The following is a 22,557-nucleotide window of genomic DNA, read 5'->3' as shown; positions in this document are numbered from 1 at the left end:
TGATGAAGCAGCATTCTCCTGCCACCTGGACCTGAGCAGAGAGGCACTGCAAAGAACAGCAAACAGATGCCACACTATTCATCCCTCATTAGGGATCACTATAGTTTCTGATCCTGCTCCATTGCTCCCTTCATGGCTTAATGAAGCAGGAATTATAATGAACTTTGAGCACTACATGCGATAAAAAGCTTTTAATATCAAAATTATTAATAGTTAAAGCAGTCTTTCTTAGCTTTTAAGTCTATGTGATTCTTTCTGTCTGTGGAAGGGTGGGTTGCTGTGTGTTCATTCTAAATGACAAGAGGATTTATCCCTGGGGTGGCCTGTGGCTTTCTCTGTCTCTGTAGGGACAGAGTACAGTGGTACCTTGGTTCTTGAACTCAGTCCGTTCTGGAAGTCCATTCGACTTCCAAAACATTTGAAAACCAAGGCACAGCTTCTGATTGGCCCCGGAAACAATGCCAACAACAGAAACGGAAGTTTAGCTTCCGAAAAACGTTTGCAAACCGCAACACTTACTTCTGGGTTTGCGGCGTTCAGGAGTCAATTTGTTTTTCAACTAAGCCGTTTGGGAACCAAGGTACCACTGTACTCTTCTTTCAGAAACCTACAGTGTTCAGAGCATGTGTGGTTACGTTTGAAGACTTAATTCTCTTCTAGAAAATAATTAATATTAGCATTCACAGAACCCCTCCCTATGTTCTTGTGGCTTAGAGAGGGGGACTTGGAAGTTCCTTTTGTAGGTTCATACTCTAATGTTCCTACTGTTCCTGTTAAGGACAACCTAGTTTGATGTACCGGTACTTGACATATTCTACATGAATATGTTCATCTGTATGCTCTTCAGAATCACTGATTTTATCTTCTACTCCTTTTCTTTAGGTAGTGTCTTGGAAGTCAAAGCTGCCCCTACAGACAATCATGCGGCTTTTACAGGTCTTGGTCCCCCAGGTAGAGAAGATTTGCATTGACAAGTAAGTGTCTATGGTCCCTTGAATATTTGGGGGCAGGGGCAGAAGGGAGTTGTAAAGTGATATGAATTATAAAGAAGCCATTACTGTGATGATCAGGACATGTCCTCTGCTCACTTTTCTATAGGAGTTTGGGTAATATCAAATTTGGCAACAATTACCCAAAGTACACGCAGTCCCAAACATCAGAAAGAAGTCTATCTTTATTGACTCAATGTATGGGGCTCTGCACTTGTGCAAAGCCCAGCTTTGAGGCAATCCAAGAGATCTATTGCGATCTTGCACATGCAAACCTTCCGCTCAAGAGTTTTTTGTTGTTGTTTACCTAATGCATGGCGGGAACATCTTCTTGCTAAATTCTTTTAACTGTGGTAATACAATAAATTTCATTTGTTCATCACCTTATGCAGGTCTTAACACGAATTGCAGTGAGAGGTACAGTTCAAATACAAACTTTCCATTAAAAAAATACTCGCACAACAACAAACTCTAAAAGTAATCATACACTATGGTTCAGATGATAATAAGAAATCCTATACCCACAATAACATAAGCATGGTCACCATTAAAATTAGCCAGCAGCAACTCAAGGATGTTCTCTGAAGATCTCTGAAACTGATCTTCTCCTTGAATAGAGAGCATGATTTCCCCACGTCTGTATATCTTCTTTAGTGCAAAGTTTGAGAAAGAGTACGGACCCCACACTTACATTTTCTTAGGGCCTTTTGATTCTATACCCCAATGAATTGCTTGAGGGGGTGGTTTAAGAAGTGCAGAGCATTATGGGGCTGGCAGAACCTGATGGTTAACTGGTTTCCCTAAGAAAGGCAATAAATTGCAGCATGATAACGATTTCAGATAACACTTTACACAGGAGCAGTTTTGAACTCTTATTATCGTACTGATAACATACATTGTTTAAACTATGGACTCAGCTAGATTGGTAAAGAAAAAGTGACTTATATGCGTTGTATATGCAATATAACATTGTGCCACCAGGTGGCAACATGGCAGTCCCGTTTTTCTCTACCAGTTTTCCCTGTTTAAATTTATAACACTTTAAACTGAAACGCTTCTTTGGTGTGTCTAGATCCAGCCTGAATCAGGCTGTATAATCTGTAATGTTACTGTGCAATTTTTCTTATTCAAAGAGATAATATCCTATCAACAAACGTTGAGTTAGTAAACATAAGCATTATGGTCCTAATCAATTTTTGTAATAAGCAAGTCTCCTTCACCTCATTAACAATCAGAAAAAAGATAGCTGTAAATGTGTGGGTAAAACTCTTCGGTGTTCTTTGTCCTGACTGAAGATATTTATTAGCAAAGTTGACATTCTTCACTGGACCAAAACTGCATGTCACGTTAGAGCTCTTTGTTTTGCAGCTCCCAATTTGTAAAATGAGCCACGGGGTCCAGTTTTAGACTGGAACTGCAATGGGTGTGGGTGGAGTGGGCCCCCATTCATATCACCCTCATACCTGAATGGCTGTTAGTTGTGGAGAGGGAACTTGTTCACTTAATTTTTTTTAGCCCACAAGTAGAACTTCCTGTTGGCAACATCTCTTCCAGAGGAGCAGTCTAGATCACAGCTGTAGGAAGGATTGTACCTTCACCTCCTGTGCCTGACCTCAACTGGAAATGTGTGGCTGCTTTTACAAAAAAATACATTGCCTTGGACCTCCAGATGCAAAGCTCCAAAGTTGTATGTAATTTAGCCCCTTAGTGTATTGTAAAATCAAGCTTGGACCAATACACTAGTGTCATTTTGAAGGAAATAACTGGACACTTCAATATGTTCTGCAGGGAATTCCTGGCAGTTTTAGAGAATTTCTAATGCTCTTTCATCTTGCCCTTGTCCGTGGAACTTGAGTGCACACCAGTAAAAGGAAACTCTGTGGGTCACGTTTATTCTTCTGCAGCATCCATTTAAGTGTTCTCTCTTTTTTCCAGGGGCCTCACAGATGAGTCTGAGATTCTGAAGTTCTTGCAGCATGGCACATTGGTGGGGCTGCTTCCTGTTCCTCATCCCATCCTCATCCGCAAATACCAGGCTAACTGTGGCACTGCTATGTGGTTCCGCACTTACATGTGGGGAGTTATTTATTTGAGGTAAGTCGGCTCAAAACAGCCCAAATTCAGTTTTCTTCACTGATAGCATGTTGCTGACGAGTGGCCTGCCTGGTTTTCAGTTAAGTGGTTGGTACTAAAGGCTGCCTTCATAAGCATGAGCTGGAGTTACTCTGTGAATTTTAAATTTTGCACAAAGTGATGGATGCCAAGACTGTCATGAGCCATGTTGTTAAGTTCTGTACAGTGAATGACATTTCATTTTCAGTAAGATCACTTTGAAGTGTAATCAGAGTTTTATTGGCATCTGAGAATAACGTACATTTAGTATTGAACTGGGCTTAGAATTTGAAAACAAAACGGCAATTCAAAATGATGTTTAGATATTGGAAATAAAAAGGGAAAACAATTATTCATCAGATGCACTAAATATAGTATGGAGAGCATGGGGTTAAGATACAGGAAAGTAAATTTAAGAGAAAATCCATAATGGGTCATGTTACCTTGGGGAAATGGGGAAAAATCCTCTTCACAATAAGCATCTATTCAGCCCTAGGCAGCTATTCAAATTTTGGTTCTGAACCTTTAAGAAATGCTGCCATTTTATTTTTTGGATCCCAGTACGTTTCAATTCAAAGTGTTGGTGCTGACCTTTAAAGCCCCAAACTGCCTCTGTCCAGTATACCTGAAGGAGCGTCTACACCCCCATCGTTCTGCCCGGACACTGAGGTCCAGCACCGAGGGCCTTCTGGTGGTTCCCTCGCTGCGAGAAGCCAAATTACAGGGAACCAGGCAGAGGGCCTTCTTGGTAGTGGCACCCACCCTGTGGAATGCCCGCCCACCAGATGTCAAAGAGAAAAACAACTACCAGACTTTTAGAAGACATCTGAAGGCAGCCCTGTTTAGGGAAGCTTTTAATGTTTAATAGGTTATTGTATTTTAATATTCAGTTGGAAGCCGTCCAGAGTGGCTGGGGAAACCCAGCCAGATGGGCGGGGTATAAATAATAAATTATTATTATTATTATTATTATTATTGGGCATGGGTGCTGTACCTGCGTGCATATTTCCCCTTCTCAGCTAAAGACGGATAATTTCAGGATTTAAACAATATATTAAAACACAGGTAGCCCATCCTGGTGGTATGGAATAGTTTAATAATACTGCCATGAATGAACTTGCAGTTGCTATAACAATATCAGTAAGGAAATGGTAGACAGTTTATTATAATGTAGAATTATTATCTCCACCCTGCCTGGGTGGAGATAATTGTTCCAGTGTAACTTTCTGCAGGCATGGACATGGTGACAAGTAAACCTTTTCACAGTTTCTTGTACTTGTGATCTCTGTTATATGGATTGCAAGTGGATCTGAGAGGTTGAAGCAGCATAGGAAGGATATACTTTTAGCCAGTTGCAGCAGTGAGTTTACACTGTATACACAAGTTGTATATGTTTGGATGATCTGCATCACTTTGATTTGTTAACATTTTTCTTGAGTGTGGGTGTGGAATTTTTTTAAGGTGGGGGGCCTTGGAGGAGAAAGAGTTATGAAGCCTCACCACTACTGATCTTCCACAGTTCTGTTTTGTAAAAGAAAATCTTTGGCATCTTCATTTTAGAAGGATCAGAAAGCAGGTGGATGTAGAATACTTTTATACGTCTGAGACTCTGGAGAGCTGCTTCCAGCCTGAGTAGAGCAGAAAGATAATGAAGAAATAGTTGGGGAAAGACATGTGACTGAGCATCACAAACAGTGTGGCCCTCAGCAACTTGTGTCTGTTGACCTCATGCGTTTGCAAATCTGTTAAAGTTTTGTGAACGTTGTAACTATCCTAGATGGGAAAACACCGGGATTTGCCTAATAAAACAAACTTCTGTCTCTCTTCAGGAATGTGGATCCCCCTATCTGGTATGACACGGATGTAAAGCTGTTTGAAATTCAGCGAGTCTAAGGAATGGGGAAGAAAGGGAGGAACTTGCCCCTGTTGAGAGGGGAACACTGGAAACAAGGATCTTGCTGTGCGCTTCTTCATCACAGCTCTTCCTTCATTTCACTGCCTGCTGAGTGATCCAAAGGACAATCACCTCCATTTACTGACCTGCCACTTTCAAGCTGAGGACCCACCCCCCTCTAAAAATCTTCCCTCACCCCCAGCTCCCAGGGAACTTTGATGGAAGAATGTGCAAGGAAAGCTTTGGGTGGTTGCACTGAAAACCAACCCGTATATCACCATGCTGTTCTTCTGCTTCTGGGTGGGGTTCTGAACCTGACTAGCTAGAGAAGCAATCTTTTCATTCCCTGGTCAGATTCAGCCTTTCAATTAAAATATGCTGAATGTAAAGAGTGATATAAAACTGGACCAATGAAGGAAGTGCTACCGCAGAAGGTAGCTCTGTGGTTTCCCCCCTCCCAAAGAATGTATCCTACCACCACTTTTATGTTGCCCACCTTGCTGGTGTTTTGCTTTATTGTAACTACCCAGGGTGGAGTAGTAACTTTTACTAGGTGGCTGTGGGCTTCTATTTATTTAAGTCACTTCAGGTTAATCTTCTGGGTCTGGTTGTTTCTTTCCTGTCACTGAAAATGTGCTTAACTACTTTGTATTGGTGCTGTAATGTAGCATCCACATTCCTCTTCCCTCGTCCTTCCTCCCTTTTAATGGTGGATGTATGTCTAAGATGCATCACACTGTGTTTGTTGCAGGAATTGTTTCTGGGAAAGCTGTTCTGAGGTGGGACATGTGGCGAGAGGGTGGGAGGGGGTGGACCCATGCTCTTTTTCAGGGATTTAGAGAATCGTTTTGTTGTGTTTAATTATAACTGTAGGCAGTAAGACTGCTAGAATGAAGTTTAATTATTTAAGAAGCTGCACCGTGTGGCTTCTGTTCTGGGTTGCTTAAGCTAGATTTATAGATTCAAAGTTAGCGGGGGGAAATGGGAATTTCTCCCTAGCAGAATTCATGAGGGACTGGCAAAGGCTGGTCGATAGACCACATGCCTTTGGAATGTGTCTCTGAGGAATCAACATGAATTTGAAAAGTGTTCTTACAGAGGAATGTGAGTTTTCTATTTTCAGAATTTGAGATTTATGCTTAGACCTGGGTTAGCTAACATGAGTTTAATTAGTTTTGTATCTTACGATGCAAGCCAACATCCCCTTGCAAATATGGTCATGGAATGACAGGTCCATTTCTGGCTGATCACTACTTGAGTCTAAGATTCTTCAGACTCCCCAGAAGGCTCTCAAAGGGTCCAGGGGCCACCACCAGTTTGGAATCACAGTTTTTGTTCACTATGGGTAGTACTTGCTCACTTATAGGGAATGAGAGATGTGTTCTGCAGTCATCCCCTCTCTGCCAGCTTTCACCTGACCCTTAACTGGAAGTTCTGCAATTAGGAGGCCATTTTGCTGGGTTGTTTGTTTTTTTTACTTACGGATTGCTTTTCTCAAACTTCCAGGTTGTTAAAGATTTGCAACTGAAGTCACAGAAATGTATGGCTACATCTGCAGAATATAGTACCAATGTGGTTTGATTATTTTGCTCAAGAACAGAACGTATATTTTAGGTTATCCTATACAGGATAGGGTAGGCTATCTTGGAGAGAATTGGCAAATTCTAGGTTTTATCTGGAGCTTATTCTAAATATTTAGAAGATGAAAATAGATGAAGAATTTAAAGGACAAATATCCTTTATCTCACTCCTTTCTCTTTGGCAAAACTAATCTATTCATCTCACCTTCCACCTCCACTGGCAGACTGAAGTTCATACTTTCCCTGGAATGTCTTTGATTTCTCAAATGTGATTTGGTAGTCCTCTGGCAAGGGTCTGGCTGAGTGTATCACACTGTACCAGACACTGATCTGTCCCATTCCCTTTCACACAGAGACGCTTTTGTGAGCACCCCATCTTTTTATTTTGTGTCAATGTGGTTTGTTCCTTGTAAATTTATCTTGACTTTTGCATTCGTTGGTGTTGCAGGTCTGCTCTTTGTTCCATGAAAAATCAGAGTTGCACTGTAAACTATTTGCTTTACATATAGAGATAAAATTATCTTAAAACACCGCAATGGGCTTTCCTCTGTGTCTGTATCTCCAGAAGGTTTATGAGCTTGTTTGGTACTGTTTGATTTATGGTGATCTGGCGTCCTTTGCAACATGTAACTTTCCATTAAAGGCATGGCTGCACAGGAGTTCCCGATTCAACACAACTGCTAAACTGGAAGCAGCACCTGGAGAGAAATGTCATAGATAAGTTCAGAGCATTTGCAGAGTTCCTTGCATCGATTAACAGAAAGCCATAGGGTGAATGTAGGCTCCAACTGGGTCCCATATTTATTCAAGGATTTTTAAGCTGCTTCCCAACAAATGTTTCTGAAGCAGCGCTCAACAGAAATATATTTTAAAAATTCATAAGCAACAAAATATACACAACTGTTTTTTAAAGCATATCTTAAAAATGTCAAACTGCAAAATTCTGTGTAATATCCAGTATGAAATGGCTGGGTCATTTTGACTTTCTTAAAAAGATAAGAAATGTCTTAAAAAGATAAGTGTTCAGTAGCTGCTAAAAGTAAAGATGCTAAGCACGTATCTGTTCAGTGGGAAGCTGATTACTTAGAGCTACAGCCACAACACTAAAGAAGTGCTTCCCAAGTTGAGATCAAATGTACTTCTGGGATATTCAGAACTCTTAACAACACCCCATCAGAGGAATGCAATTGCTGAGCAAGGATATACGTGGCAAGGTGTCCTTCAAGTAACCTGGCCCCAAGTTGCGTAGGGTTTTAAACACTGAAAGTGAACTCTTGAACTGAGCCCTATAGCATTTTGGCAGTCAGTGCAGTTCTCTTAGCGGAGGTGCTATATGCTGTTGGGAAGATGTTGCAGTTAACAGCCTGGTTGCTGCATTCTGCACTAGCTGCAGCTTTCTGGGAATCCCCCCCCCCCCAATCAGTGCGTTGCAGGCATCCAGTCTTGAGATCCCTAACTCCAGTGGCCACTGTGGTCTTACCAGATGAAGCTGGTAAAAGGCATTCCTAGCAACCGAGGCTACCTGTGCCTCCAGTGATAAAGAGGGATCCAGGAGCATGGCAGGACTCCATTCTTGTTCATTCAGAAGGGAGTGAAGCCCCACCCAGAGCAGGTAACTCTCCTGTTTCTTGGATGCAGGAGCCACTTGCCCACAAGGTCTCCCTCTCGACAGGGTTTAAATGTAGCTTAGGGGTCCTCACCCATCCATTCCTCCATGCCTGCAACGAGCTTACGGGTTTGTCAAATTAGGGTGTGCAGAAGAAGTCCATCTGCAGAGCAATACGGGAAACCAAAAGCACTGAACATGAACATGTTCTGATAGCAATGTGGGAATTTGAATGGGATGTTTAAAATCCTGATCAGCTTATGCACTGGATCTGTTTGAACTTAACTGTTGTAGGACAGGCCCAGCTTCCTGTGTGTATACTCCAGTCCAGGCAGCCTCCCTTGCACATACAGAGTTCTTTGTTGCAAGATCTATAACCCTTTCCCTAATTCTTCATTTAAAAAGAGGACTAACCTTCAGTAAGCTCCTTTGATGGGATCCTGTGCTTTAGCCCATGAGGATTGGGGTAATAATTAACTTTTAAGAGTGCTAATTTATCCAGCTTTTATTTCTTCTGACAGTTCCTGTTGACATAAGGCTGGGTAAAATTAACAGAGATGCAAAGTCCAAAAGTGTAAGGCCTTTTGCCCTATAAGTCCAAGTGAAATAGTCTCCACACTGTTCGACAAGCATGGGAACCTGAGTAAGACCTGTGCACCCTGTTTTTGCCTCTCTTAACTCTTTTTTTTTTAAATAAAAAAAAGGAAGTCATACCTTGACCAAGAAATTGCTTGAGAGTGGTTTATTTTGCAAGAGAGTAATAAAACGAGGTGTTTACAGTTCCATCTATTAGCCTTCAGCAACAAGAAGGATTTAGATAGTGCTAAAAGATGAATTGATTGCAATGCCAGGAGCAGCTTTTAATCCTTTATATAATGAATCACCAGGCTGAGCCAAGACCTATTATAATTTAGTGGCAGCTTTTCATTGTGTTCTACTGGTTTTGCTGTGTCCTGAACACGGGTGAAATGCAGATGGCACATGCAATAAACTTTGAACATTTAGCTAGCCATATTAACTGCTTAATGATGTGGCTTTTCAAGGTTCGCCACGGTGCCATCACTATTGCTACAGATCAAATGCAATGTCTTCAAAACTATACATCACATCTCTTAAAATTTATCTGTTCCCAGTTCAGTATTACTAGATAAATTATGGAAACAGAATTAGACTATTGGCCCATGCTAACTTAAAAAATGTGTGATTGCATTCTCAACACTTTATACTCCTTGTCTTATTCCATCATGTCCTGGGGACGTCCTCTAAACAAGGCTTTCCAGTGGGAAAGGGACAACTATTGAGGCAATGTGAGTATCCTGAGGGTACTTTGTCCCTTTCCACACCCCCTAAAGTCCTATTACTTGTTGTAAACCCCTGACAATAAAAGTTTAATAGCCCAGTGTCAGCAGAGATCAGAACTCAAATCATTCCCTCAAATACAGTAGTTACTTTGAAGACAATATTGGAAAACTGGTGTTACAGATTTTCTTGCTCCTTTTCTGCTTGATACCTGGTTATGTTTCAGTCTTCCTGAGCATTACTACTTGCGCTATATGCCTATTGAGGCAACATGAAGGACAAAACTCCAGAAGCATCTCTGGAACTGCCAGACATGCATCAGATTCAGACATTGTGGTTTGTTAACTCTTTAGATGTGGATGGGTGTTAACACAAGTATTTGCTTACCATGTCCTTTTCAAAATGCCTCTGGCGACCCGCTTCTCAGTCTCTGAAGGCTGGTTCTTGCACCCCAAAGGATTGACATATTCATGGAAGGTGACGGTTTTGCCGAAGGGATTGTTGGGCCCAGCTCAGTTCCCACATCTTCCAAGTCTTGTGCTTCTCATTAATGGCTGTTTAGCATAATTGTAGGGATGCGGGTGGCGCTGTGGGTTAAACCACAGAGCCTAGGACTTGCCAATCAGAAGTTTGGTGGTTCGAATCCCCGCGACGGGGTGAGCTCCCGTTGCTCGGTCCCTGCTCCTGCCAACCTAGCAGTTTGAAAGCACGTCAAAGTGCAAGTAGATACATAGGTACCGCTCTGGCGGCAAGGTAAATGGCATTTCCGTGCGCTGCTCTGGTTTGCCAGAAGCGGCTTAGTCATGCAGGCCACATGACCCAGAAGCTGTACTCTGGCTCCCTTGGCCAATAAAGCGAGATGAGCACCGGAACCCCAGAGTCGGTCACGACTTGACCTTGTGGTCAGGGGTCCCTTTACCTTACTAGCATAATTGTAATTAGAGGTTATAATGTACACAGAATGTGTCAGTTCTATAATAATCTGTTATGGGATGCGCATTCTCCCATGACATAGTAGGCTATGTACCAAGAAGGTTAAATTTGCTTTGATTCCCCCACCCCAGTGTCGTAAACTGTTCAAACTGTAGCCACAATTTCCACTTTTTGATGTCATATTCTCATAACAGTTACTGGTTTCCATAAATATTTCCGTGAAGTTTTCACTCTGCTGTCAATGTATGAAGACTTGAGTTGAGTTCAAGCAGATTGGTACACCTCCAGAAGATCGCCAACGGAATGCATCCTGTAGAACACACCCAAGGGAAGCCCGAAATTGACAATAACAAACCAGGTAGAGTAGCCATAAAATGATTTCTCTATTCCATTCTCAAACACCGGATGCGCTCCAAATGATGGCATGATCCACAACTGAAAAGGGGTGTGAAAAGAGCAAAAATCAGAGAATGTTTGTCAATCGCAGCTCAGGGAAGGGGGACAGTTAATATGGAGATAGCTCAATGTATTTTTTGCCTTTGATTTAGGCCCCCACTTCCTGTTCCTCCTTTTCCAGTGACCTGAAAATCAAAGCAACCTTGGTTCCATGTGCCAGGGTTGTCCCCTGCTGCTAGTGTGATCCCATATACAAAGGTTTATCTATCCTCTTGTTTTCTTACCCCTCCCTCCCAGTACTGTTTTTCCTAGAAAGAGATGCCAGAGCTCACAATGAACGTCTCCCTCGTTCTCTTAGAATGGCAATGACGCCCACCTGAGAGGTGCCAGAGCTGAGCTCCGACTGAAAAAAAAGCCCTGCCCTGACCTTATATTAAGGAAGAGCAAACCGTGTTCTCATGCATTGCGGATTTTAGAAGAGATGTTTCATGGGTGCCCTAGGAGGTACTAACAAGCACAGTGGTGCCCACACATGGTGTGTTGGCAAACACTGCCCTAAGTAATATTAACTGCTTGTAGCTTTGAGAATTGTCTTTGTCTCAAAGTAAGAGGGAAAAGTGAGGGCTGGTGGCAGCAAACCTCAAGTTTAGAGATGGGAACTACTCATGTTCCTGGGCAGGCTTTGGGGCTCTTCACTACAATCCGCACCTCAGTTTTCTATATGCACTGAAGTCAAGCACTTACTATGATGTTGCACATGATCAAGAAGCTAGAGATCTCTTTCAGAACTTTCCTCTTCCAGTTCAAATGGCTGTAGGTCTGGATGTAGGTCTGTGAAGCTTTCCGGATGTCCTGCCTTCTCTCTGGGTTGCAAACTTTTGGGGCGCTAGCATGTTCACATTTCTCCCCTTCATTGGGATCTGCCTCTTTGTTGGCTGCGGATGAGACAGGTTCTCGACAGCCAGGGGATGCAATCATGTCTTCACTGGGTGGGCTCTGGGTTGAGGCAGAGCCATTCCTGGAATGTTCATCCTGGCTGCGACCTTCATTTGCCGGCAGTGGCTGTCTATGGAGCCCCTCAATGATGAAGATGTTCTGGGTGATGTGCTGAATGATGAGGCTCACCGAATAGACTAGGATGATGCTGTTCAACAAATCCGTTGGGTCTGTGGCCACAATGGCCACAATGGAAAAGTAAGAGATGCCGATCTGGCCTAAGGCTGCTCCCATGAGCAATATCACATCGAGGCTTCGTGTTGGGTTTTTTAGCGTGTCCAGCTCCCTCTCTTCTAAGCCATGGGTGATGGTTCCAATTAAGGCTCCTAGTGTCATCACAGGCAGCAAAACGATGTAGTAGGAATAATAGAGAATGAATGCTTGATGGCTCGGGGAGGAGCTGGTGGCTTGGACCTGATACACCATGAAAATGCAGATGCCAGCGATCACTGCGAAGATGCCCAGCAGCGGCCCGAAAATGACCCCATGTGGTTTGAATCTGGGTTTGGCACAAGTACTATGGTGCTGAGCTATGCGCCGGCCCACGTTCTTCCACATGACATAAAGCATGGAGCAGCAGATCAGGCAGTATTCTGTGTTGAAGGGGTACAGCAAAATATAGCCATTCTGGAAGACCTTGCAGCCTGTTTTGTTGGAGCACCTGCAGGAGCTGGTCCCATTGCCTGGAATAAGATGGGGAGAATTAGAAGACTTCTATGAAGTTTGCACATGAAAAGGTGCTGGAATCAAATGCTGATACTCAACCTGCATGGGGCGATTCTGTCTTAACCCATCAGTATTGGCACACATTTCTTTTTAAAGGCACATGACTCTATTTCTGTTCTTGGCTCCTTGTGAATTACGCCTGATTGCAGCTCTGTGTGTTTTTTGCTCTTGTCTGTTTAATACTGGCATTTTAAGTTATCAGGACAGGCACAGACCAAGTAATCCAGTGATTAGACTACAGTTTGTGACATTACAAGGAAATTGGACATATCTGGAGCCACCAATCACGGTACTACTGTTGGACCATTCTTCCCTCTCTCCTACTCATCAAGGTACAGGACTGGAACTCAAAATTCTGCAATACAGTTGGGAAAGGAGGCATCAGATTGACTGGGTTTCTATTGAAGTGATGGACATGAGGCAGGAGTTGATAATGCAGGTGAGCTGCGCACAGGTGAGCTGCATGCAAGCTGCCGGCCAGCCCTGTGGAGCCTCCTTTTATTGAGACAAATATGCAAACCAAGCAGATACATTTTGGGCTGTGACCTTTACACATCTTCCGGTCCTGAGATCGTGGGGTAGTACAAAGGTATTTTGGCACCTGTTTCCACCACATCATTTTCCCCTTGCACAGTGTGTGACGAAGGAGACAAAAGGTCTCAGAAACAAAGGTTACAGACAGGACACCGCAGACTACTGAGACCGCAAAAGGTTAGACAGAGGCAACCATGTTCAGACAGCCGTGGCTTTGTCTGTGAGGGGTGTATGTGCTCCGCACCCCAAGGTCACACATGCAGGCAGGCTGAGGCTGCCTGCGGGTGGGGAGTGTGCTCCCTCTGGACCCCACTCCCCACTCTGCGATCATCCCTACATTCTGTTCCTCATATAGGTCTACGACAAGCATGTCCAAACTTGGCCCTCCAGCTGTTTTGGAACTACAACTCCCATCATCCCTAGCTAACAGGACCAGTGGTCAGGGATGATGGGAATTGTAGTCCCAAAACAGCTGGAGGGCCAAGTTTGGCCATCACTGGTCTACAAGAAGCAGGACCTCTCCACCCCCAAAATGGTTTTGCATCTAGAAAACCATTTGTAATGTTATATTCATGTTCTGCTTTTAGGCTTGGCTACGTTGAAAACAGGATGCTGGACTATAAATGATCCATCAGGGCTCACTTAATTTCAGTGAGCAAATAACCCACCCTCCTTTCCGATCACCTAAGCTATCAATAGAGTTTATAACCTACCGGTAGGTTAACATCTTATTGCATGTGATGTCTTCACAATCACAGTTTGTTTGTGTGGAAATGTGCAAAGCTTTTTGCTCACCTGGCATGTTCCCCATTCTACTTCTCTACCCTTTTTAAGAAGTTGAAGAATGTATCTTGTTTTTGGATCTCTTGCCCACTTTAAAATAAAATAAAATAGAGAATGAACCTTGCCTTCATATCTCTGCATGGTATTGTTTTGTTCTGATTCAATTTCCTTGTGAACTGAGTCATCAGTCACTGCTAAGAGCCACAGCAAGAGGTTAATGGCTAAGGTCAACATTAGCCCACATCTGTCAAAAAAGAAACACATATTTATAGTCTTTTGACATTGGTCTTTTATTAATGAAGCTGTATTCTACCTGTTCTCACAGTATTGGTATTCAGTTCTCTTGTTGGTAACTGAATGGGGAACTTCAGTGTATGAGTTAACATAGCAAAGTTAAGGGCTCATCCACATTCCCGCTTTCCCATACTCAGATAGCGCAGGTCCAATGGATTTTGGCTTTTCCCAGGAAAACCGGCTCTCTATGGCTAAATCGGAGCAAACTTCAATCTGTGGAAAGACCAATTGATGTTTTCTCTGATTCAGTGGTAAAGAGCAGAGTTTACCTAGGGGAAATTGGCAGCACAAGCGGATGTGTGAAAGTCCTTAGTTGTGTGGCTAACGCAATCCAGCTCCATGATCCCGTTCCAGTTGTGGAGTCTGGCATTGGGAGCAGAGATCAGCACCCTGAGGGCTTCCTCTTTCATTAATGAAAAAGGTTCCTACCTAGCCTGCAAAACTGCAGAATAAACTTTGAATGTAAAAGGTGTTTGTGAGTGAGAGAATGAGTAGGAGAAGGAAAGGAGGACTAGCCCAAGAGAAACAACCTTAATGCCATTTCCTTGAATCAACCTCTGATCATAAAACTTCAGTAAATACAGTTTGGGCTGCAGACAACTAGGTTCTACTCAACGTAGACCCATTGAAATGACCAACCCTTAGTTATGCCTGTTAACTGCTGTGGGTCTACCCTTAGTAGAGCAACAACTGGATGCAATCCTATATAACTAGTGCTAGATTCTGCATAGCAAAAACCTGCTGGATCAGGCCAGTGACCTATTTGGTCCAGCACTCTATTCTCACAAGGGCCAGCCAGAAGCTTATTGAATACCAGTTGCCCCAAAGCAGGACTTGAGTGCCAGTCTCCCCACTTGCGATTCCTGGCAACTGGTATTCAGAGGACTACTCTGATGGTAGAGGTAGAATACAGCCATTGCGGCTAGTGGCCACTTATTGTCCACGAATTGGTCTAATCCTCTTTTGAAACCATCTGAGTTGGTGGCCATTGCTACCAATGGGAGCAAATTCCATAGTTTAGCTATGTGTTGTGTGACAAAGTACTTAATTTTGTTAGGGGTGGGGAATTGGTGGCCCTATGAGATGCTGTTCTCTCAACTCTCATCATCCCTTGTTGGCTGTTGGTGCTGATGAGAGTTGGGGCCATAACATCTGATAGGCCACAGGTTCTTTGCCTCTGTTATGAAGTGAGCCCCCACTGCTCCCGTTTCACCATTACGATTTGTAAAGGTTTCATGCTTCTGTTTTCCTACCTGGTGAAGTTGTGGTGAACCTGGGTGCAGTCCTTTGCATGGCACCATATAAAGTAAGTCTGAAATCAATGCAGAGAGGAAAATTAGTGTGGCGGCAATAATGAAAACAGTTTTGTACAGATGGCCGACATGTAAAAACCACTTAAAGGCTTTCTTACAATCAAGCAGTATATACTGTATTTTTCTGTCTATAAGACGCCCCCAATGTATAAGATTCCCCCTATTTTGGGGGACTCCAAATTAAGAAAACACCCCTCAGCACTACCCATGTATAAGATGAGCCCCAATTTTTAACCTAATTTTTTGGTTAAAAAAACCTAGTCATAAACAGAAAAATACAGTAAATCTTGTTAGATAAATTAAGCATGTTGCTTGTAATTTTGTACAGGTAATTGGGGCACAATACTTTCCTTGCCCTGGGCACCGGCAATTCAAGCTACGCCACTGGGAGGGAGTGGGCCATTTGTTCTGTGTTCGGCTACAGATACTTGAATGTAACCTTGTTAGCATTTGAACATCTCCTGAGATGTAACCAAATTCTACACTATGAGTCCTGAGATCTAGGAGCAAGTTTTTGTCTACGTGTGGATAATTTCCGAACTGCTCCAATTTTTGTCTGTTTCTTAGAATTACCAAGCAATGCCAGGTACAAGGCTGCTAGTACTAAATATGAAACTGCAGTTTTGAAGGGCACTTTTGTGGTTTTCCCCTCCCTCTCTGTATGTTGTAACTTTGCAACTTTGTGTTTTGCCTGTCTGCCCTCTTCCCACTTTGGGAGTCTCCTGCTTGCTGCAGCGGATAAAATGTGAAAGGACCAGATTGGAAACGGGAGAAACGGCAGCTGGTCCCCCCCCCCCCCGCTCCTGCAAATCTGAAGGTCTGGGAAAAAACTCAGGAGTTGAAGGCAAGCAACCCTCTGTGTGTGTGCGCGCGCACGCACAAGCACACACACACAAACACAACTCTTAGATTGGCAGCATATAATATCATTGTGTTTATACGATAATGTGTATATATACTTTTGATACCAATGATAAAAGTGAGCTCTTTTGTTAGCAAAGAGGCTGGGCTGTAGCAAAAGCAGGAGCTAATACCTGAATGCAGATGAAGAGGATTCCTATGGATGGGAACAAAAGGGCCACCTGGGATTTACACTGAATATGGATAATGTTGTACCCAATCCGGAACATGTGCAGGAGGACACTGCAAGCGCCAAACAGGATTAGAGAACCTGTATGAACACACAAACCAACCATATTTTGTTAAGAGCAAGCTAATAAGAACAGTCAACCTGCGAGGTGGGGGTCCTGTTTCAGCCTGAGCACCGCATTCCCTTCTGGGCAACCAGTGGTGGGTGGGGGACCGAGGCAAAAGTGGGTGGAGCATTGAACGCAGATCTTACCTTTGTATAGGTAGCTGCTTTCTATACACACATTCCTCTCCCTTGCTTGTCTAGTTAGGAGGTAGACATGAGCAGAGTTAAAGGATGCATTGCAGCCAGGAAAAAAAACACTTGTAGTGTGTGACCTGGGGAGAATTCCAAGAGCCAGACAGAAGGACAGGGAGGGCCACATTTGGCTTCTGAACCTGAGATCTCCCACCCCTGATATTAAATAAAAGCACCTTTAAAAAACCAAGCACAGTGCAAAAGGGAATGCACCAACAAGGTGTGCGAATGTCCCCAGAGTTTGTAGTATGTGTCTTTTTTTTAATTTGTACTTCTTCTTAGGCTGCCTAAAAACAATTAGTGAACCATCTCTTCTAGTGCTTCCATAGCCCACCATTAAGGTTTTCCCCAAGATGTGAAAACAGGTACTTGGGCCTATTAACCAGGTAGGTACCCCAGGAGCTATGCTTGGATCCTGGTATGTGAAGTACTCTAGAACTGACACATTGTCAGGACATTGGAGATGGTGGCAGCACTGCTTACCTTTAACCCACATGGGCCCGGCATGGGCATCCCGGTACAAGATAGCGTGTGGCTTCCTCCTGGTGAACAATAAATAGCTTGCCATCCAGCCTAAGGCCAGGACCTTGAGGATGGAGAGGAAGATCCAGACGTCTTCCAGCGTAATGACCACCTTGTTGAAAATCATGCTGCAGATGAAGGCACTGCCCAGGAACACCACGTTCATGGCCATCAGTCCTGAGAAAAGCCGCCCAGCCTTCTGGGCCTGCTTGTCGCGGAGGAGCAAGGAAGAGCAATGGCGGTGTAGCCACGACTTCTCGTAGTTGATCTTCCAGCCCTCTGGGTTGGGGGAAGCAGTCTCATCTTCTCCAGCTTCCTGGGGATGGTGTCTCTGATGCGCTGTTGCTTTGATATCCATGGCTGGATGATGCTTTGGCTGCTGGGTAGGAAGGAGAGTTTGCTTTTAACCCCCCTAGACATTTAACAAAGGTTGGGTCATTGACACCATAAGTGCAGGACCAAGAGATGGTTGTTGGGCTAGACTTGAACAAGTCTTTACTCCAAAGGAAGCTGCAGATGCTAGTGGGATAGGTTCAGGGTGCTTCGTATGAAGCTGTCTAACACTAAGATCAGCCATCTACCTCCCTCGGCATTGTCTATACCAGATGTGGGAAACCCTTTTGATCCTGAGAAGTATTTCCTCAGAGGCAATCTTCTAGATTATGATTTGCAGGCACTGCTTTTCTTATTCTAGGTGACTATTAAATATAAATGAATTCTATCCTCTGTGAAATCTCTCTCTCCCTGGTTTCCTGTTTCTCTTAAACCCCAAATCCTTAAAAACAAATCAGAATTGGTCATTTAACATGCTGCCATTATTTTCTGACTTAAACACACCATGACGGGTTTTATCGGTTTAATGTGTCCTCATTGGAAACCGTCCAATTCCATTTCAAAAGGAATGTTTAAAATGCATCCATCTTCTTGTCACCAAGCCCCCAGAGCCATAATGTTTCTGGGATCCCTGATCAACCCTAAATCAAATCCCCAGCAAAGAAGGGAAGATCTAGAAAATGCAGTTTAAGGAGTGTGACTTCACACTTCTTACCTCGCACTTGATCACTGGCAGCTTCAGCAGGAAAACTGGAATAGTGGGAAACTGTCTTATCCTACATCTTCCAGGGAAACATAACTAGAAACAGGTAGTAGTAGTAGTAGTAGTAGTAGTAGTAAAAGGCATTCCTTCTCCGGGGCTGCGAAGCCCTTTCCTCTCAGAAGGACTGAGAAATAGTCACAGGCAAGCCTAGCTGCCAATAAAAAGTGTAGTTTGCATTGATTTTTTCCCCTTGTTTACTTTGGGGATAGTCGTGTCATTATATTAATTACCAGGCTGAGAGGTTCATTAGAGCTGGAGAGTCCAACCAATGGGATCCAGCCACCCTCATGTACACCTGCTTGGTCAGCTCGCGTCAACAGTTTAAGTCTGCAGCACAGGATGTGCCGAGTGCAAAACCACAGAGCTCCATGACTAATGCCGCCGAGGCTGCAATTTGAGAGGAATCCAGGGTGCGAGAAATGGGCCCGTTCTAGGCTAACTGGTTCGCCTGAAGTTTAATCGCTGCGGACTGCTACATGATCTGAATTTCTGGCCCATGTTCTTCAGAGGTTCAGAAGCTCTCCCTTTGTCATCTTGGACTCTTGTTTATTTTCTGTACAGCGGTACCTTGGGTTACATACGCTTCAGGTTACATACGCTTCAGGTTACAGACTCTGCTAACCTAGAAATAGTACCTCGGATTAAGAACTTTGCTTCAGGATGAGAACAGAAATCGTGCTCCGGCGGCACGGCAGCAGCAAGAGGCCCCATTAGCTAACGTGGTGCTTCAGGTTAAGAACAGTTTCAGGTTAAGAATGGACCTCTGGAACAAATTAAGTACTTAACCCGAGGTACCACTGTAATCCCTTTGAGGAAAGGTTGCTTGACCAGAACAATGGAAGATTTGCAATTAGATTAAGGAAAGTATCACCATAAGACATGGCTATTGGTAAAGATGGAGCAAGGATCAATCAGGGTTTGATTTCTTGACATGCATTGGGACAGGAGGGTAAGAGGCAGTGGCAGGTGCTCTCCCCATGTCCTAGCAGAGCGTCCCTTGTTATCAAGGCTGAAGCTTCATCTGCAGTATGCATTTTAAGCAGTATTGTAGGCCAGGGAATGGCTGGGCACCGCAGAGGGGTGGCTGGATACTGATAAGTGGGCGTTGGGCGCAGGGGAGTTGGAGGCTGGTTTGGAAGAAGGGATCCATGACCTGGGGGGAATCTGTAACAGCCAGGAGATGGGAGTCAGAGGCAGGAGAAGCGGCAGGATAGGGGAGTAATGATCAGGTGCAGGAGGTGGGAGAGGGAGGTCAGGCTGCTGTAGAGTCAAGGCCTTCCACACCTCCTGCCCCCAATGTCTGCTGCTCCACTGTCTCCCAGGACCAGAGCAGGATTGAAAAGGGAGAAGCTGAAGGTTACATGCGGGTGGAGTCTTTGCCTGCTTGCACACAGCAATGTGTCAATAAAAAATCAGGTCATAGGAAATTTATGTAAAGCATCAAGATTTGTTCAAGCGGGTTGCATAGATGCTATCATATTACAGAATATAATATGCATAGGACACTCCAGTATGCATCGCTTCAAGCTGCTCTCACCCACAGATAAATGCCCCAATGATGTTTTGTCAATGAAATCACCTTTTCTGTGGTGGGTTTTTGTCTGTTTGCAGAAAACTTTCCCCCCAGTTCTTAGAATCAATAGTCTCCAGCTTTGGAGGTGATTTGAGTGGTGACCAGGGGCGGAGCTTTGTCAGTGATGGTTATCCAGTTAGGTCCCTAAATACATTTATGTTTGTGTTTATTCTCTTTAAGCACAAGTGAAAGTCATTTTGTTTAAACAAGTTTTAGCATGAGCAGGGGGAAGCTACAGAGAAGCAGACAGAGGGCCTTCTGGGTAGTGGCATCCTCCCTGTGGAATGCCCTTCCATCAGATGACAAGGAGATGAGTAACTATATAACCTTTAGAAGACATCTGAAGACTGCCCCATATAGGGAAACTTTTTAGGGTTTAATGTTTTATTTTGTTTTTATATGTGTTGGAAGCCTCCCAGAGTGACTGGGGCAACCTGGTCAGATGGGCGGGATACAAATACTATTGTTGTTGTTGTTGTTACTTGTGAGGAGGACACAGGACAGCACCAGCGAGGGGGAGGGGTGTGACTTGGGAATGGGAGGGTTTGAGCGCTACATATGGTCCTTGAGTCTGAGATTCCTCACCCATGTTTTAGCAATCTTAGTTTGACTGGATTTTGCTATATTATGACACCACCGCTTGTGCTCTCCTTTGTAATTCTGTTAACACTGCCTTTCTTTGATAGCAACGTTGTTTTAAACAATGGTTTCAAAAGCCATGTTGGGGAGCAAAGAGACTCCAGCCGAGGAGCTGCCTGGTTCAAGCCTCATTCCCAGGTAAGTTCTGGCAGACACTGTCAGGTAGCAGAAATCAATGGCATCTTTAAGACCCCCTCCCCAACATTGTCATATTGCTACGGGTGGCACACAGCACAGTGATGTGCATTTGCCTCTCATTTTCCCAAGCACGCTGGCCTTCTTGCACCTGTTTGCTGGGCAATTGTAACTGCAAGACCCCTGAGGCTGCTGCATCTTCTTCTGAGACTGAACCGTAAAGCAAACGCACACATGCTGCACCCTCTCAGAGTGAAGAAAATGGGGAAGACAGCTTGTGCAGTTCTTGTGTTGTCTAAGAACGCTGACACATCATGAGCAGCTAAAGTATGAGAGCTTTCTTATCATTGCCCATTAGCAAGATTAGAGCCATTGTTAAGTAATTAGACAGTGAAAAGTCTTGGCTTTTGTGCTGGCCTTGGTTCAGTCACCAACGACTAATGAGGCCGCTTAACACACCTGCTGCATTTACAACATGGCAACTTTTCTGCAGGGCTGGCCTGAAGCAGAACAACAAATGTCACTCCCCACACCGACCCCAAAAGTTAGGTACCCAAGACTGGCTAAGTTATTTTGGCATCTGAGGCAAAAAATGTTCAAAACATACCTCTCTCTGGCAGTATACATATAACAATGCAGTTAAACTTCTTACAATTTGTTGTCCTTTTGTGGCAATCCAAAATTAGGGACCTGAGAGCCACCTCATGTTACCTAATGGTAGAGCTGGTCGTGTGGGGCCTTTCTGTAAGCATAAATGTAGAGTGGTACCTCGTGTTAAGAACTTAATTCGTTCTGGAGGTCCGTTCTTAACCTGAAACTGTTCTTAACCTGAGGTACCACTTTAGCTAATGGGGCCTCCCGCTACTGCTGCACGATTTCTGTTCTCATCCTGAGGTAAAGTTCTTAACCCAAGGTACTATTTCTGGGTTAGCAGAGTCTGTAACCTGAAGCGTCTGTAATATGAAGCGTATGTAACCCGAGGTACCACTGTATTTGTGTTTGTGTAGACATGAGTTGCTCCCCTGCCAGCTCCTAGGCCCCACTCATTTGCCCATAAATGAGGCAGGAATGAATACACCTTGGTTTCAGCTTCATACCAACAGGTGGGCATTAAATTAACTGCTGCTGGCACCACTAAATATCTTACAACTTGCAAAGCCTAAATGTGACATGTTAGCCCAAATGAAAAAGTGTTGTGGGTGCTTCTGAAATAATACCACCCAAGTGTGCCTGTGGATAGCAGCGTGCCACAAGGGCACTATGCTCTTCTGAGGTAAAATTAATGGCAGGACAGAGGGAAATGGCCTGTCTGTTAATCATGTTGGATCTTGAAAACTTTATAGGCCAAGAGCAGCCCTGAAATGTACACAGAACACTACCAGCGGCTACACACTAGGGCAGCCTCTGCAAACCTGATGCCCCTTCTCCAGAGGTTTTGAACTAGAATTGACTGCTCTCACTGGCGCTAGTGGGGTTTTTTTTGTCAAAAACATCTGGAAGGTACCAGGTTGGCAAACACTGCGCTAGCGCCTCCTGCAAACAAAATGACATGTAAGTACCATCAGCAAACAGTGTGCTTAACTGTGTCCTTTAAAAACCACCTGCTTAGTTCTTTTTCTAAAATCTTACTCCCCATCTTTCCGTTGAAACTCTCAATATGAGGTAAACAATAGATATTTGTTAAAATGCATGATTAAAAAAAAAAAAAAAGACTTCAGAGATCAGGAGGAGACAGCCAATAAAAATTAAA

General features: G+C 43.9%; 3 protein-coding genes and 1 long non-coding RNA gene across 6 annotated transcripts in view; 3 read left to right on the top strand and 1 right to left on the bottom strand.

Moving 5' to 3' along the window:
• HID1 (HID1 domain containing) overlaps window positions 1-7,111 on the top strand; it is a 45,846-nt gene extending 38,735 nt beyond the window's left edge. Inside the window, exons 17-19 of the mRNA XM_080993710.1 lie at window positions 883-974; window positions 2,925-3,083; window positions 4,931-7,111. Of these exons, the coding sequence (XP_080849836.1) occupies window positions 883-974; window positions 2,925-3,083; window positions 4,931-4,994 (315 nt within the window). The 3' untranslated portion in view covers window positions 4,995-7,111. The remainder of the gene's footprint in view (window positions 1-882; window positions 975-2,924; window positions 3,084-4,930) is intronic.
• A 3,458-nt stretch (window positions 7,112-10,569) lies between these two features.
• OTOP3 (otopetrin 3) lies at window positions 10,570-19,102 on the bottom strand. Of its 3 annotated transcripts, none has more exons than XM_080993811.1 (7): window positions 18,413-19,102; window positions 17,326-17,776; window positions 16,490-16,626; window positions 15,396-15,454; window positions 13,974-14,092; window positions 11,554-12,488; window positions 10,570-10,848 (listed from the first exon to the last, which is right to left on the bottom strand). In XM_080993811.1, the coding sequence occupies exons 2-7, from the start codon at window positions 17,720-17,722 to the stop codon at window positions 10,678-10,680; spliced, it is 1,818 nt and encodes a 605-aa protein (XP_080849937.1). In that variant the 5' UTR covers window positions 17,723-17,776; window positions 18,413-19,102; the 3' UTR covers window positions 10,570-10,677. The 3 variants fall into 3 exon arrangements, with proteins under 3 accessions (XP_080849937.1, XP_080849938.1, XP_080849939.1); XM_080993812.1 differs by having other exon boundaries at window positions 17,326-17,743; XM_080993813.1 differs by having other exon boundaries at window positions 17,326-17,740.
• Window positions 12,445-13,972, top strand: LOC308470710. Its single transcript, XR_013982583.1, has 2 exons — window positions 12,445-13,109; window positions 13,653-13,972. It is a non-coding gene; the product is annotated as an uncharacterized lncRNA (long non-coding RNA).
• Window positions 19,103-19,334: 232 nt separating the features above from the next.
• USH1G (USH1 protein network component sans) overlaps window positions 19,335-22,557 on the top strand; it is a 32,717-nt gene continuing 29,494 nt past the window's right edge. The window contains exons 1-2 of the mRNA XM_080993900.1: window positions 19,335-19,349; window positions 20,720-20,810. The gene's annotated coding sequence lies outside the window, so the exon portion shown is untranslated. The remainder of the gene's footprint in view (window positions 19,350-20,719; window positions 20,811-22,557) is intronic.

This window comes from Podarcis pityusensis (genome assembly GCF_964106645.2).
Source record: "Podarcis pityusensis genome assembly, chromosome: 2".
Taxonomy (NCBI): Eukaryota; Metazoa; Chordata; class Lepidosauria; order Squamata; family Lacertidae; genus Podarcis; species Podarcis pityusensis.
The sequence above is the reverse complement of the archived record's forward strand: the minus strand, read 5'-3'. Positions and strand labels throughout refer to the sequence as shown.

Coding starts and splice junctions, on each gene's coding strand:
- OTOP3 (XM_080993811.1), bottom strand. CDS start 17,722: ATGGATATCAAAGCAACAGCGCATCAGAGACACCATCCCCAGGAAGCT. Junction 14,093..15,395: donor GTTCACCACAACTTCACCAG/GTAGGAAAACAG, acceptor CTTTTTTGACAG/ATGTGGGCTAATGTTGACCT. Junction 12,489..13,973: donor TACCATGCAGAGATATGAAG/GCAAGGTTCATT, acceptor ATCTTATTCCAG/GCAATGGGACCAGCTCCTGC.